We start from the raw sequence: 17,902 nt of genomic DNA, 5'->3' as shown, positions 1-17,902 counted from the left end.
GACTCAAGCATAGTAGGCCTCAATATACATTTATTGACTGAATAAATGCTGATAACCTATTGTTGATTAGAATATAGTAGAACTTTTTTTTTTTTTTTTGGTGACAGAGCAAGGCTCTGTTGGTACACACATGAGATTATGCTTGTAACAAATCTAAGCATCATAAGAGGAGTAATTCTTTTAGCATTTATATTAGGATCTCAAAATTGAGAGCTAAGACTTCAGAAGACCAGTCCTTCTGACAATGGTAAAGAAAAGTTAGAAACACAATTGGCCTCATTTTCTTCTGGAACTGGCAGACCTGTTAGTGTTAATTGTATATATATATACATATATATAATATATTTATTTATGATTATATATATATATATAGTCATATATATTATATGCTGGAGTGCAATGGTGTGATCTCGGCTCACTGCAACCTTCGCCTCCCGGGTTCAAGTGATTTTCCTGCCTCAGCCTACCAAGTAGTTGGGATTACAAGCATCCGCCACAATGCCTGGCTAATTTTTTGTATTTTTGGTACAGACAGGGTTTCACCATGTTGGCCAGGCTTGTCTCGAACTCCTGACCTCAGGTGATCACCCGCCTTGGCCTCGCAGAGTGCTGGGATTACAGGCGTGAGCCACCACACCTGGCCCCAGTAGAACATTCTTTTAAACTTTCTTCACAATGAGCTTCATGTAGCCTTGTTTAAATGTCAAAATGATACCTTTAGTGATAAAGTTTGTTTGTTCCAACTTTGGTCATCAAAGCAGAAAGAGCCCTCCGTTGGGCAGAAAAAAAGCACACCTAGGTAGTGGCTCATAAAGTATACAGTCATCCCTCTGTATCCATGAGGAATTGGTTTCAGGGCACACACACTCCACACCTACAGACAGGAAATCTATGGATGCTCAAATCCCTTATAAAAAATGGCACAGTATTGGCATATAATATGCACATCCTATGTACATATTCCCATATATATTAAATTATCTCTAGATTATTTATAATACCCAATACAACATAAATGCTATGTAGTTATACTGTATTGTTTAGGGAACCATGGAGGACAAGAAAAAAAGTCTGTACATGTTCAGTACAGACCCAATCATCCTTTTTTTTTTTTTAACATTTTAAACCCACAGTTGGCTGAATCCACTAATGCAGAACCCACAGTCACAAAGGGCCAATTGCAAACCACCATGGCATGTGTATACCTATGTAACAAGCCTGCATGTTCTGCACATGTATCCCAGAACTTAAAGTATAATCATAAATAAATATATTATATATATATATGTATATATATACAATTAACACTAACAGGTCTGCCAAATCCAGAAGAAAATGAGGCCAATTGTGTTTCTAACTTTTCTTTACCATTGTCAGAAGGACTGGTCTTCTGAAGTCTTAGCTCTCAATTTTGAGATCCTAATATAAGTGCTAAAAGAATTACTCCTCTTATGATGCTTAGATTTGTTACAAGCATAATCTCATGTGTGTACCAACAGACAATTTAGCATCAAATAGAAAACTTTAACACACATAATGGTATTAGGAAAATCAGCCAACTGAATATAGTTATAGGAAATTGGGTAACATTATCATTATACTTTTTTCCAACGTGCAATTGAATAACATCTCAATGAAGTCACTTTGAAAAAAATCTGAGTTTAAATGAAACCTAATATTTCATTGATTTTGGTGTAATGATAACATTGTATTATTAGAGGCATCTCTTTTTTAACCAAACAGAATATTCTGTCTTACTCTTTTTTAAATAAAACTTATTTATTTTAATGCTAGGGCTTATTAATTGTAACATCGAAAGCATTTCTACCTAAGATTACTCACTATGTTTGACTTTTTTTCTGCTATAATACATATCAGCATACTTCTTTAATGTGAGTGAAACATATACAGATAATCAGTGTGGCTCTTCCTACTCACAAAAGGAAAGAAGTAATTCTCTGATATGTTACAGAATGATTCATATAAAAAAAGAAATGACTTATAAGACTGATGGGAAAGTCAACCAACTTTCATTCCTCTTTGCACAGTTAACAGAGGATAGCAATTACATTCTGGACTGCAAAACAGAAAAATTAATTGGAAATAATTTTCTATTTGACAAAAGGAAACTTAATGAAAAAGACTAGAGTCTCATGATGAAGAAAGAATGATGTGTGTGTGTGTGGTTTTTTGGTTTTGTTTTTTTTTTTTGAGACGGAGTCTCCCTCTGTCTCCCAGGCTGGAGTGCAGTAGCGTGAGTGATCTCAGCTCACTGCAACCTCTGCCTCCCAGGTTCAAATGATTCTCGTGTTGGCTAATTTTTGTATTTTTAGTAGAGACAGGGTTTCACCATGTTGGCCAGGCTGGTCTTGTACTCCTGATCTCAGGTGATCCTCCCGCCTCGGCCTCCCAAAGTGCTGGGATTATAGGCATCAGCCACTGCACCTGGCCTGATGCATGTGTTTTTTTAAGGCTGGATATTTTCTGCAAATAATGTGCCTCTTCCAGTGCTTTCAATATAATCAACCCCACTTCCAAGAATCTGAGATATTCTTGCCAACACTATGTTGTATCAAAGAAGGCATATATGCTTCAGGAGATGTGATGCTATGAAAATCATCAGACTATACCTCAAAAAATGCAAAACTTCAGTTCAGAGTTTAGTGGGAGACAATAGGTTTTGAATGAAAAGGCTCTTGTTTTAATCTACTATCTGAAATACAAAGCAATTCTAAGGAATTCAGAAAAATACCTTTCTAGTCCACACGTAAATGCTGCCATTTACCTTGGAAACAATGTACTTTACATTCTAATTTCTTAAAAATAAATCATTTGCTTTTTAATTAAGTGTGTTGGCACAAAAGAGTGAGAAATGGGCTTCATGGAGGGAAAGAATACATCAGGTAAACTACATATTGTTATAATTTGTGGATTCTTTTGTGGAATTCATAAAAAAGAAAAAAGCTATCTTAAAACATTATTTTTAAATTGAAATAAGATGCAGAAATCCAGGCAAAATGCAAACCATTTTTATTACACTTAGAAAATAGTGTAATAGAGTGTGTATGTTTGGGATATGCTTAAAAAGCAAACCATTCTTTGTAGCTAAATCAAATAATAAACTATTGAATAAACTTTAAAAATACTTGTGGCTCTTATAAGAAAACAGTATTCTCTGCCTTTAGCTCATCCTCAAAAAAAATCATTTGTATGAATTATTTATGCTTCAGTGAAATTGATATGTTACAGATGAAAAAAATGCCATTCTGGATCAAGATTTCTAGTTACAAAAGAAAGGCCTAGAAAAAAACCTTGTAGAGAGTGTCTAGCAACTGTATTTGGAGGTATAAAGACACATAAGTATTTCAGAAAATTAGAAAATTATAGTAGACCCCTGCCTAAAAATATGGTTAAAATATTAATTCTCAAAGAACTATAATGACTTAATAAACTGGAACAATTAATCTCCAAAATAGACCTGGACCAACATTAGCCCTCCGTCTTTTTATCACTGTCTGTGTAAGTAATTACTAGAATTTTTTAAGGAGACTGGGTTAATTATTTCTACTAGAAAGAAGTACTTTTCCCTCAGCATTTAAACAACATAAATTTAAGTCAGATTCTACAACAAATTACAGAACATATGTTGATTAGCACCATATAGGTCAGTTCTTTGAAGAAACCTGTCTAAGGATCTTTAGGGGAAGTTGTCTTCAGTATGTATGTCTACTGCTATCTGCCCAGTTGTCTATGACAGGGAAAAAAAAAGAACTTCCCAGGGTTATGTGAAGTGCTTATTTGTTTATGTAAACTTACTAGCTATAGCTTAGGCCTAAAACACCCCTATTAGGAAGGAAGACCTGGCCAGGCATGGTGGCTCTTGCCTGTAATTCCAGCACTTTGGGAGGCGGAGGCAGAGGCGGGTGGGTTGCTTGAGCTCAGGAGTTGGAGACCAGCCTGGGCAACATGGCGAAACCCTGCCTCTATAAAACATATAAAAATTAGCCAGACGTGGTGGCACGCCCCTGTAGTCCCAGTTACTCGGGTGGCTGAGGTAGAAGAATGGCTTGATCCCAGCAGGCAGAGATTGCAGTGAGCCGAGATCGCGTCACTGCACTCCAGCTTGGGTGACAGAGTGAGACCCTGTCTCAAAAAAAAAAAAAAAAAAAAAAAGAAAAGAAAAGAATGAAGACCTATCCTGAAAGTGTGTGGGGGGCAGATTAAATGATAAGGACACAATTAGGACAGCGTTTTTCAGACAGGCTTACTGAACCCTGTATTGTCCCGAGATTCCTTGGACAATTTCAATGTTCTATTTTTCAAGTGGAGTTAGGTTTTTAGAGTTCTTATAACTTAAGAATTCTTAAGTTTCAAGCATGTGTGCTTTTACAATTCTGAATCCTTTGCCAAATTATAATCTCACTTTCACATTATTCCTTGGATCTTAAGAATCACACCAGAAAGTGAATAGCACAATTACTGAATAATTTCAACTATTAGTAGAAACTCTGTTATATTTGCCTTTCTGTGACTGAAATAAGGAATTACCTGAAAAAGAAAATTGTATTAAAATCTTTCTATTTTCAATGGTCTCACAACAAGATGATTGTGTTAAATCCCTTCTTTACTATAGATCATTGGTAGAAAAGCAGTGTAAGCTGTTTGATCAAAAATTTATAAACTTTCTATTTTAATTTTAAATAAAATTTAAATTATAAATTATTTTTAAAGTTTTAAAAAATCTTTGAGTTAGAGATTACCAAGAGTAAAGAAATTTCAGCAAAGCCATGTAGGATACAGGAAAGGCGTGGAACATTCAGTATTGTAATTCTAAGTCACAAAGACAGAATTTCTGATGCTACCATACTGGACTTTCCAACTTGCCTGGAATGTCCTCTGCCATGATCACTGCCAATCAAAATATGATTCATCCACAAAATCACCAAATCAAGCTAGGCATGGTGACACATGCCTATAATCTCAGGTACGTGGAAGGCTGAAGTGGGAGGATTGCTTGAGCCCAGGAGTTTAAGACCAGCCTGGGCAACATAGTGAGAGTACATCTCAAAGAAAAAAAAAATCGCCAACTTAATGAAATTTTCCCACACAGTACCAATTTATCCTTTTTTCTGTAACCCTAGTACTTTGGAGTTCAATTGCCTGGGTTTGAATTCTGTCCCTGTTACAAATTCACTATGTATGGAGTCTTGGGCTAATTTCTCTGGCTTAGTTTCCTATTTGTAAAATGAAGATAACAATAGTATCTACCTTATAAAATAGCTAGGAAGATTGAAAGTGATAATATATGTAAAGCTCTGAGAGTGCTCGAAATTGTTAGTTAATATTATTTCTATCATTCATATACTCTCTAGTATTACCTTTTTATTACATTATGTAGGTGTTATCTCTTCAGCCACAATTCTAAAGGACACAGGCTATATCTTATATGTCTTTATTTTCCTCACAGTGTTTAGCAGGGCATTATTTATTCTCTCTCTCTCTTTTTTTTTTTTTTTTTTTTTTTTTGAGATGGAGTCTCACTCTGCCACCCAGGCTGGAGTGTAGTGGCGCGATCTCGGCTCACTACCAGCTCCACCTCCCGGGTTTTTGCCATTCTCCTGCCTCAGCCTCCCAAGTAGCTGGGACTACAGGTGCCCGCCACCATGCCTGGCTAATTTTTTGTATTTTTGGTAGAGACAGGGTTTCACCGTGTTAGCCGGGACGGACAGCCTCGATCTCCTGACCTTGTGATCCACCCGCCTCAGCCTCCCAAAGTGCTGGGGTTACAGGCGTGAGCCACCGTGCCCGGCCAGGGCATTATTCTCTTAATAGGGATTCAAAAAATATCCCAGACAATCTTAGCATGAAAGATATCTTAGAGGTCAATCTAGTTCAACCTTCCCTCTAAATCATGATTTTACTTTTGCAACACCCTAATCATCTACTCTATCTTGAACATACGTATATCTGCACTTGAGCACAGCTGGTGACACTGGAGCTCAACCCCACACAAGGCAACCAGGTTTAAGTAGTTATCATTGTTAGAAAATCCACCCTGAGGAGGTGGAGAAGCTGGCAGCTTCTGGAAAATGATTTGGTACTACTCATTTGAGAGCCATACAAATGTTCAAGCTCTGTAAATTTCACTCCTGATACTATATTCGTAGAAAAATTTTTAAAATGCTTTCCTGTGTGCAAAGGTATTTATTACAATACTTTATAATAGCAAAATCAAGAATTAACCTAAATGTTTCAAAGTAGGGAAATGGTAGAGTGCCTAAATAAAACAAGAAGTCATTAAAATTAAAAATATAAAGATTAAAGTGGAACATATTTACAAAATCAATAATGTTAAGTATAAAAGTAAAATAAATTCACATATACCATGATCAAAACCATATACAAATATATAAATCAATGAAAAAATACTGGAGAGGATGGGACATATAAAAATAAAAACAGTATTGATAGGATGGTGGGACGGCGGAAGATTTCCATTGGTTTTTAAATTACTTTAATGTTATAATAATATTGCTTTAAAATTTGTAAAGAGAAAATTCTTCCTTCTATTGAGCCAAAATCAACATAATTTTCATCTACTGGTTCTCATTCTGCCCTTTGCAATTACACAAAATAAATCAACTTAAAATATTTGAAATATTTGAGTGCCTCACTCTCTGGCACCCTGGAAGACAGACTGGAGAGGCAATGATGACATCAAAGAGACCCAGTTAGAAGACTCAATTATCACCAAGAAAGCAATGATGACATCCTGAATCAGCACAGTGGTAACAGCACTAGATTTGAGAAATACTTCAAAGGCAAAACACATGGAAATGGTGTACCAAAAGAATGTAGAAAGTGAGGAGAAAATAACAGTTGAACATATTCCTGGTTGGGTTGCTTAGAAAAGTGATGGTGCAATACCAAGATAAGGAACCTAGGATGAGGAAGTGCATGTTTGGTCAGAAGTTAAAATTCCATTTGAAGATGTTGAATCTAAGGTACCTGTAGGATATTCATGTCTATACATTTATGGAAGTACAATTTGGAATCAGAAAGACAAACCAAACCAGAGAAATAGAAAAAGACAAAGATGTGCCAGGCGTGATGGCTCACGCCTATAATCCCAGCACTTTAGGAGGCCAAGGCCAGCAGATGGCTTGAACTCAGGAATTTGAGACCAGCCTGGGCAACATGAAGAAATCCTATCTCTAGAACAAACACAAAAATTAGGCTGGGCGTGGTGGTTCACACCTGTAATCCCAGCACTTTGGGAGGCCGAGGTGGGCAGATCACGAAGTCAGGAGTTCGAGACCAGCCTGACCAACATTATGAAACCCCATCTCTACTAAAAATATAAAAACTAGGTGGGTGTGGTGGTACATGCCTGTAATCCCAGCTACTCAGGAGGCTGAGGCAGGAGAATCGCTTCCATCAGGGAAGCAGAGGTTGCAGTGAGCCGAGATCGGGCCACTGCACTCCAGCCTGGGTGACAGAGCAAGACTCAGTATCAAAAAAAAAAAAAAAAATAGCCAGGTGCGGTGGCATGCATTTATAATCATAGCTACTTGGGAGGCTGAGGTGGGAGGATTACTTGTAAATGAAATGGAAAACAAACAAACAAAGCAATAGAAGTGATTAGCACAACCAAAAGATGGCTTTTTGAAAAGACTAATAAAAAATACTAATTTTTGGCAAGCATAATAAAGAAAAATAAATGAGACACAAATGAACAGCACCAGATATGAAAAAAGGGAAATAACTACAGAAATAGAAGACATTTTAAAAATTATGAGACCTCCACTAATAATTTGATACCAAAATATATCAATACCATACCTGAAGGTAGAGGAGAGAAAGGCCAGGTATTCATATTTTTTAGTATGAAGTTATTCATGGAGGTTTTTATAACTTTAAAAATCTCTCTTCTGTTTCTGTAGTTATTTCCCTTTTTTAGAGAAAAACATAGAGTACATCTCTATAAATTTTGAAGTAGGTAAAAATGTCTCAAGCAGTACTGAAAACTTCTGAATATAGCTGAAAAGATTGATAAATTAGAATATATTAAAATTAAGAACTTCTGTTTATAAAACACCTCATTAAGAAAACAACTCATAAGGTTGAAGAAGATATTCACAATACATGTATCCAACAAAGTACTTATATGCAGAATATATATGCAGAACTCCTACAAATCAGTAGGAATGAAAGACAATCCAAGAGAAAAAAAGGCAGGGGAGGAGCAAACAATTTGAACAGATACTTCACAAAAGAAAATATTCAACATGGCCAATGAATATATAAAAAGGTGCTCCTCTTCATTAGTTAAAATTAGTTTAATAAATTAAATTAAATTAAATAAATTAAAACAACAATGACATACCACAGCACACCCACCAGAATGGCTAAAATCTTAATGATGGAAAACGCCAAGGGTTAGTGAGGATGTAAAGCAACCACAACTCTCATACATTGCTGGTGGGATTGTAAATTGGCACAAATACTTTGGAAACTATTTTGCACTATCTGTTAAAACTAAATATACACATACCCTTTGACCCAGCAATTCTACTCCTAGTAATTCTATTCCCACCAGAAATGTGTAGTTATTTCCCTAAAAAACATGTTCCAGAATATTCAAAGCATTTCTATCCATCATAGACAAAAATTATAAATTATCCAAATTAACATTACAATGAATAAATTGTCATTAACAATAGAATGAATAAATTGTCAGGATGGTCTACAACAACATGTAAAAATATGGGTAAATCTCACAACATAATGTTAACTGAAAAAATGGTCCATACTCGGCCCTGCGTGGTGGCTCACGCCTGTAATCCCAGCACTTTGGGAGGCCGAGGCGGGCTGATCAAGAGGTCAGGAGATCAAGACCATCCTGGCTAACACGGTGAAACCCCATCTCTACCAAAAATACAAAAAATTAGGCGGCATGGTGGCGGGCGCCTGTAGTCCCAGCTACTTGAGAGTCTGAGACAGGAGAATGGCGTGAACCCAGGAGGCGGAACTTGCAGTGAGCAGAGCAGAGATCACAACACTGCACTCCAGCCTGGGAGACAGTGGGAGACTCCGTCTCAAAAAAAAAAAAAAAAAAAGTCCATACTCTATGATTCCATGTCTATAAAATAAAGAGGAGAAACTAATCTATGCGAATAGAAGTCAGGATAGCAATATTCTTGTGAGTAGAATAGTGACTGTAAAGTAAGACTGGGGGTTTCTCAGGGTCTGGAAGAATTCTATTTCTTGATCTGAGTGCTGATTTCACATATTTATTCAGTAGGGTTGTGACAAAGACAAAGCAAGCAAGATGTCCAGGGGGCAAAATGTAAGGAGGTCCTTACTCTTGGCACCTGAGATCTTCCTTAAAATATGCTCCCTAGGCACTTTGCTTGCATCACCCTCATCCCAGCTCTAGTGTTCAGTTTGTGAATATTTATTGAGCTGTATCACTGATACATATGTTTTACTGTATGTTTATTATTCTTGAATTTAAAAGTGTTAAGAAAGTCTGGTCTATTTCACTCCATAAATAAAAATAAGCTTTAAGTGGATTATAAACCTAAATGTAAAAAGAAAAGCATTAAAACTTTTAGAATAAAATATGAGAATATTATTAATGACCTTAGGTAGAGCATTTCTTAAGGATATCCAAAAGCACATATTAAAGCAAAAGATTAGACTATATTAAAATCAAAAACTTATATTGCTCAAAAGACCTCTTAAAGAAAGTGAAAGATGAGCCAGGCACAATGGCTCATGCCTGTAATCCCAGCACTTTGGGAGGCTGAGGTGGGCGGATCACCTGAGGTCGGGAGTTCAAGACCACCCTGACCAACGTGGAGAAACCCTGTCTCTACTAAAAATACAAAATTAGCTGGGTGTGGTGGCACATGCCTGTAATCCCAGCTACTCAGGAGGCTGACGCGGGAGAATCACTTGAACCCAGGAGGCAGAAGGTTACCGTGAGCTGAGATTGTGCCATTGCACTCAGGCCTGGGCAACAAGAGGAAACTCTGTCTCAAAAAAAAAAAAAAAAAGAAAAGAAAAAGAAAGTGAAAAGATGAGCCACAAACATGAAAAAAATATTGCAACATAAATGAGTGAAAAAGAATTATTACTAAGCACATATTTTTAAACCATTGAGGAAAAGATAAATAACCTGATAGACAAATGCATGAAAGACATGAACAGCTATTTAATATGAGCAAAATAGGATGGCCAAAGAAAAGATGCACAAACACACAAATAGTCAGAGAAATTCAAATTAACATCATGAGGCATTACCATTTCATATCTAGCAGACTGGCAGGAAACATAAACCCTGACAATAAGTGTTGGCAAGAATGTAGGGTACTCTCCTCCACTGGGGGTAGCGAGTAAGTTGGTACGACCACTTTGGAAAACAGTTTTGCTTTACCTAATATAGTTGAAAATACACAAGCCTAGAACTGTTTCATATATTCCCAAGAGACACTCTTTGACAGGTGTACCAGGAGGTATGTACATGAATGTTTATAACAATTAAAAAGAATGTCTATCCAGAGTAGAAAACTCTACAGCAGTGAAAATGAAAGAACAATAACACAATGGCTAAATCTCAACTTTGAAGTTCAAGCAAAAGAAAATTAAAGGAGAATACTCAGAGTATGATTACTTTGATATACAAATTTAAAAGGAGTAGATGTACTCATCCATGGCAAAACTATAAAGAAGAGCAAGGAAAGGTTATCATGAAGGTCGGGAGAGTGGTTACCTTCAGAGGGCGTGCAATGAGGAAGGGACACATGGTGGCTTCTAAGGGAGTAGCAATGTTCTACATCTTAGCCTAAATGGAGGACATATGGATGTTCTCATTATTCTTTAAACTGTACATATTTTTATGTAGTCTATTATATGTATATCTCAAAATAAAATTTTTAAAAGAAATAAAGATTCTACATATGTATACACATGTATGTATGTGTGAGTGTGTGTGTGTGTGTGTGTGTGTTCCATGTATTCCATGAAGGAAAACAAAAAGGAATCCTTAGTGGGAAAGTGTCAGTAACCACTTTACTAGACTTACTAAATTCTCTCATATGTTTGGCTGGCTGAGAGAGAAACTTCAATCAACTAAGTTTACCACAAAGTCCATATAATACATATAGTTTCAACTAAATGTATGCTTGAGAAGGATTATCACATTTCTTATTTAATCTATTAGTTGAACTATGCATTCTTAGGTTGTCCTGCTTTCATTTGATAAAAAAAAAAAAGAAAGAAATTCTTAATTAAAAGGTAAAAATCTAACCAGGTGTGGTGTAATCCTAGCACTTTGAGAGGCCAAGGCAGGAGGATCACTGGAGCCCAGGAGGTTCAAGATCAGCCTGGACAACATAGGGAGACCCTGTCTCTACAAAAAATAAAAAATTAGCTGGGTGTGGTGGCGCACACCTATGGTTTCAGCTACACTGGAGGCTGAGCTGAAAGGATTACTTGGGCCCAGAAGGTCAAGGCTGCAGTGAGCTGTGATCAACTACTGCACTCCAGCACTCAAGCCTGGACAACAGAGCAAGACTCTTTCCCTAAATAAAAAATAAATAAATAAATAAATAAATAAATAAATAAATACCTAGCTGAGGCCCAGTGTGGTGTCTCATACCTGTAATCCCAGCACTTTGGGAGGTCAAAGTGAAAGGATTGCTTGAGCCCAGGAGTTTGAGACCAGCCCTGGTAACAGTGAGACCCTTGTCTCTACAAAAAATTAAAAAATAAAAAATTAGCCAGGTGTGGTGGCATGTGCCTATAGTCCCAGCTACTCGAGAGGCTGAGGTAGGAGGATTTCTTGGTAAGTTGAGGCACCAGTGAGTCATGGTTGCACCACTGTACTTCAGCCTGGGCAACAGAGCGAGACCCTGTCTCAAAAACAACAAGAGCAAAAAAAAAAAACTAGCTGAAACATTCTTTTCTTAACCTTCATTTTTTTCCCCCTTTCTATGTTAGCTATATCTTCCTTGAGTGAAATTGGAAGAGGAAAATTGCACCAAAATCCAAAGTCATTTTTATGTCTAACATCAAGAAAGCACTAAAAATTTAAAAACAATCTGTTGCTTGTTTGGTTATATTATTTACATTAATTGAATTAAAACTAGAACAACTAGAACCTCTTTTCAATGTATTAAACATAATACAGAGTTAAAGAACTAGAAGGAACCTTCAGAAGTTACCTAGCACAGTCACCTATCTTTAAATAAGACTCAAATTATCTTAAGCAAACAAGTTATCATTCTAATCTTAAAATATCTCCTGAAAAGATCTTATAGCATCCCTTCCTACTGAAAATTTTTTGTCTAACTCAGAACCCTTTTAATACAATGTTGTCATACAGTTAACATTATTATCCAGACAACCACCAGTTAAGGGTGTGGAGTTACCTAGGGCATAATGGGACCCTAGCAAGAATCTAACTCCAAGTCTCTATTGGTGGAAATGGGAGGATAAAGGGATCAGAGACCTGACTGTTTGGCTCCACTAGCTCCAACCCCACCAACCCCCTGACTTTCCCCAGTGAGTTAGCCCCAAAGCTTGTCTTCCTCCACATAACCAGAAGTTAACTATTATTTGTTTTCACTCTGACTCGGGTTTATCCATAAAATTTATCTTCCCCAACTCCTCCCATCCAATTATCTCAGTATCAAGAACTGATTTATACTTCCAATGAGTATGAATGAATACCTAGGATATTTTTCAATCCTAAAAATATGTCATTTACAAATAAAGGAAAGAAAACCTCAAATTTTCTAAATTTATGATATCTTTAATAAAATAAATATATTAGAAAATCTTTTTCCTCCTAGTTATGGACAATTTCATCTGATAAAGTATATTTCCTTTTAGAAGATTAAACTTTTTTAGATTAAAAACTCCTTGATGTCAGAGACTAGTTTTGTTTCAGTTTTTATAGCTGGCACACTCCATGTGCATGCCCTGGGTAGAAACTGAAAAATATCAATTGTGTTTAACTGACACGATAGAAAATCTCTAAAGCTTTGCCTTACATGGTCATTGCATTCTTCTTCCTCATCACAGTCTAGACCCTGATGGGCGATCTCAGTAGTGCTGTTCTCCTGAAACAGATTGTTCTCCAAATCAATCACTTTTGTAGCCTCTGTCATGACTTTTACTTTCATGCTATGAAAGCCAGTGGAGACAAATCCCACTTGCACGTTGATAGGCTCCTTGTCAAACAGCAGGAAGTGTGAATTTACCCCTTCTTTAAAACCGAGGGGTTGGTAATCATGTGGGGTCACTGCGAAATGAAAAGGGCAAAAAGCCATGAAAACTGAGTTTCAATACAACAAGTCCGATTAATCTTTCATGTGTAGCAACAGACTTCTCTTTCAGATGCCTGCAAAATCCTTTTACTTATATAAAATATTAGCTCAGCACTTAAGGAGGAATTTGCCTAAAGTTCTCTACTTACCTGCATTATAGTAGTGGAGTTTCATAGTAAGTACAACATTATTAGGAAGTGGCTCAAGGTCCTGCATCAGTATATACAATTTACGGATCAGTAGAACACTGGCTTTCTTAATATCTTCATTGTTTGTTCCACTTTCAAAGCTTGTACTGCTGCTATGACTACATAGAAAAAAAAGCATACTTTTTGATCACATACAATAGTGGCAATCTATCCCAAAAGGAACAAAACTTTTGACTATGTGAGTAAATATAAATTAAACATTAGTACATTTTGAGACTTTTTTAGAATGTAAATTAGGGGAGCGATGGTACTTTTTGCAATGTATATACAAAGAATTTCTTAAGTAGCAAATTCCCTAAAAGCATTTAAAATACGATCTTTTTAAAAATTTGATTTGAAAAAAATCATATACCACAATAGTAAGAACAACGAATTTGGAATTAGGTGACCTGGCATCTAATATCAGCTCTGCTGATAACTAGCTGAATGACCTTGGTCAAGTCATTTAGACACACTCTAGGTCAGTTAGCTCATTTGTGAGATAAGCGTAAAGACATTTCTACAACTCTCAAGCATAAAATCAATCACCAGCTCTGGGCCTTTCTACCGTCTGATTATCTTGCAAAAGTATCCCTTCCTCACTCTTGCATTGATTACTACAGTGGCTATCTAACTATTTTTCCTGCTTTCCTTCTTGTCCACACTGCAAAATATTCTCCATATCACTGCTGAAATAATATTACTAATAGGAAAATCTGTTCATGTCACCTTCTTACTTAGAATTCTTCTATTTTATCCACCACTTTTCAATCAAATTCAAAGACAGTGTGTATACAATTCCTTTCACAACCCGTCATATCCTCACCTCCATCCTCATCTGCAGCTATTGCCCAGTTTCCTCTCACTCAAAGTATTTGCATATGCTGTTCACTTTGCTTGTACTGTGCTTTTCCACTTCTCTTCCTGACTGTCCTAAATTTATCCTCTAATACCTAGCTCATGTGCAGACTCTTCAAAGAAGTCTTCTCTGATAATACCCTCATCTCATCCTCAGGATAACTATTTGTCCTTCTCTAGACTGTGAGTGGCTATATCTTTCATCTCCACAGTACAGAGTTTGGTGCCCAGCTATTCAATCAACATTTGTTGAATTAATGAATGAATGAACAATTTGGACTAAATTACCTTCCAATTCTAAACTTTGTTCATTTATCTCCAAAGTTTCCTTCCACAATTAGTCTCACATTTGAGTAGTTTCCAGGAGGGACCATGACTATAATATATTTACACATGGCTGTGCACATAGTTAGCTCTTAATATGAAAAATAACCCAAAGTAATTGAAATGTTGGATTTTTCCCTAACTGATCTTTGGAGACAGTGTGAATTCATGAAGCAAACATTTATTAAGTGAATACATTAGCTCCTTTTCCAATTATGAACAACTTAAAATTCTGCCAACCAGGATTTAACCAATTCAAATGTAGGTAACCAGAATGAAGGGCTATAGGCATGTAGCTCATGGGAGCCTCCAGGACACATCCGTAAAATCATATTCAGGACTCCCATTTAAACAAATGCCTATATTTCTTCTCTAGGAAATTAATAATATGCATCACCTTCTCTCCTTAGCATGTGAAAGATTTGGCCATTTTTGTTTTACAGCTTACCTCTTGGCATATGTGCCTTCAGAACAAAAGAGTTTAATCTGGCCATCAGTGTATATTTTTGAGTTTTGGAGAGTAAAGGTAACTTTTTATGTGAGAAAACGTGTATGAAAAGTGCTGCTGTATAAGCTGTAAAGTATTATACAAATGTTAGCTAATAAAAGGTAATATTTTAATTCTCATTTTTGGAACTGATTTTCTCTTCACATTCTAGTGCTGTCTGTAGGTTTTACAAATGGAAGGATAATTAAGGGAGTGAATCTTGGAGAAAAGTCCTCAAGCTCATGGCAAATGATGAGCCAGAGCTAATAGTAGGGAAAATTGAAAATTAGGCCATGTCTCTCATCAGTCATTCCTTTCAGGGGCATCCATCCCCCTTACTTGGATTCCTCTACTATCCAGAGCTTTTCACCATCATCTGTACCTTCCACTACTGTGCCATCTCATCAGCAATACTTAGCTCTCCATCCCCCCTGGCAGGTCTGAATCCAAAAGCTACTGGGAGAAAAATAAATGTTGCTCTTCAATGTCCTTGTGTTTGCTATTTAACCCATTAGTAACCTAAAACTTGGAATTTTCGACTTCATAGGAAACTGCAGTGCTTTCTAATCTTTTCATACAAGGACACAAAGAAAATGACATTTATATGACATACTGGGGTAAGCAAATGAGAATATTTGTGCATACGGGCAAATAGTCCAGGGGTATTATCTACCCTAGGCACAGGCTGGCTATATCGAGGTGGAAAGGATCGCTATCTAGGCATAGCAGTTGAGAAACTTTGAATTAATGGCTAGACAGAGCCTTATGGAGTTATTCAATCAATAGCGTGTAGGCAACCTTATTGACATAATTTCTACCTTTGTGCTGCATGCCATTTTCTCTATTCCCACCAGCTTAATCCATGGATTTCAGGCATGTAAACAATTGTTGCAGCCCCTTTTTATAATAGTGGTTTTCTGTAGGGTTTGTGGGGAAATGTGTAAAGAAGTATAAGGCCTTTCTCTGGCCTCAAGAAGCTTATGTTTACCTCAATCCTATTTATTTCTCATGTTCATTAAGCAGTTAGATTCTACCTGTCAAAATCCATAGTGGCTCCTTCTTTCGTGTATTTGAATTTGAACTGGTACATCTCAGTCACTTTCTATAAAAACCAAAGGAAATAAAGAAAAAAAAAGAATTTAGAAAAGAAATCCAGAATCTTACCTGATCATAAGTAAGGAACATTTTCACTGTATATCTACTGTACTTCCTATATAGCTGTTTGTTTCACAGTATCACATTATTCAAGAGTAATATTTCCAAATATAAAGACAACCTAGTTTTTCTCCTCCATGCTAAAAATAAATTAGATGAAAGATACTATTATTACCATTTTAAAGCTGGAAAAACAAAATCACAGAGTCAAATATCTAACCGAACTAGGTAAACAACAGTGGAACCAGTTGAGAAACCATTCATTCATGTAACAAATATTGTATTGAACGTCTATTTTGTGCCAGTCACTGGAGTCACAGTGGTGAACAAGACAGAAAAGGTCCCTGTTTTTCTGGAATATACATACAATCCAGTAGGGGAAATAGTCAGTAAATAAGTAAACAAATGAAATAAGCTAATTCCGATAGTGTAAGTGCTGTGAACAAGAAGCAGATGCTGTGATAGAGAGGTACATGAAGGGGACAAGTGCTGCTTTGGTTTGGAAGGGCCAAGGAAGGCCTTGCTGAAGAGGTGAGGTTTGAACTGAGCCTCAAGGGTCAGTTATGTGCAGATCTTGGGGGTGGGGTGCCTCAGGCAGAGGGAACAGCAATGCAAAGGCTCTGAAGTGGGAAGGGATGCCTCTTCTAGGGTCAGAGAGGAGGCCCAGTGGCTGGAAACCAGTGAGCGAGGGGGAGAACCCAGGAAATGAGGTGATAAAGGAGACTATGGGGCCTTGTTGGCTATGGTAAGGGGTTTGGATTTCATTCTAAGTAAGCTAGAAGTCTACGGAAGAGTTTTAAGCAGGTGAGTGATTTGTATTTTTTAAACATCATCTTGGCTCCTTTAAAAGTGTGGAGGGGAAGAAATAAAAACCATGAGAGCAATTAAGAGTCTACTGCAGTAATTCAGGGAAGACTACAATGGCAATAGGAAAATTACAAAAATTAGAAAAGGAGCCCTGATCTCTGATATCAAGTCTTGTTTTTTCAGTCCTGCACTGAAAACTAGATGCTACTACTGCTATCTGCTCTCCTCACTGTTAAGAAAACTAGAAATAAAGAGGGACAAATTTCCTCATAAGAGATAGATTCCATTTAAAATAAAATGAATGTCTGGCTGGGCATGGTGGCTCACGCCCGTAATCCCAGCATTTTGGGAGACCGAGGTCATTTTGGCAGATCACCTGAGGTCAGGAGTTCAAGACCAGCCTGGCCAATGTGGGAAAACCCTGTCTCTACTAAAAATACAAAAATTAGCCGGGCATGGTGGTGCGCGCCTGTAATCCCAGCTACTCAGGAGGCTGAGGCAGGAGAATCGCTTGAACCCAGGAAGCAGAGGTTGCAGTGAGCCTAGATTGTTCCTCTGCACTCCAGCCTGGGTGACAGAGCGAGACTCCATCTCAAAAAATAGAATAGAATAGAAGGAAAGAAATAATAAAATAAACTGAAATATAAAAATTTGGCCCAGATATGTCATACAGTATGTCCACAGAGCTGGAGAAGTACTAATGACAAGTAAACAGTATAAGCTCAAAACAGAACACAAAAAATGTC

The 17,902-nt window shown here is 36.9% G+C and overlaps 1 protein-coding gene across 9 annotated transcripts in view; it reads right to left on the bottom strand.

The window, feature by feature from the left end:
• Window positions 1-17,902, bottom strand: part of HORMAD2 (HORMA domain containing 2) — a 90,109-nt gene that overhangs the window by 35,338 nt on the left and 36,869 nt on the right. For 6 of the 9 annotated variants that reach the window (XM_063704703.1, XM_004063264.4, XM_055374168.2 and 3 more), the window contains 3 exons: window positions 16,229-16,296; window positions 13,487-13,644; window positions 12,858-13,312 (listed from right to left, as the gene is read on the bottom strand). In XM_063704703.1, coding sequence (XP_063560773.1) covers window positions 12,915-13,312; window positions 13,487-13,644; window positions 16,229-16,296 — 624 coding nt within the window. In that variant the 3' untranslated portion in view covers window positions 12,858-12,914. Of the gene's footprint in view, window positions 1-12,857; window positions 13,313-13,486; window positions 13,645-16,228; window positions 16,297-17,902 lie in introns of those variants that run through there. The other 3 variants (XM_019018586.4, XM_055374170.2, XM_055374171.1) reach the window with 1 other exon arrangement.

Source organism: Gorilla gorilla, chromosome 23 (genome assembly GCF_029281585.2).
Source record: "Gorilla gorilla gorilla isolate KB3781 chromosome 23, NHGRI_mGorGor1-v2.1_pri, whole genome shotgun sequence".
Taxonomy (NCBI): domain Eukaryota; kingdom Metazoa; phylum Chordata; class Mammalia; order Primates; family Hominidae; genus Gorilla; species Gorilla gorilla.
This window is presented reverse-complemented; position numbering and strand designations above follow the sequence as displayed.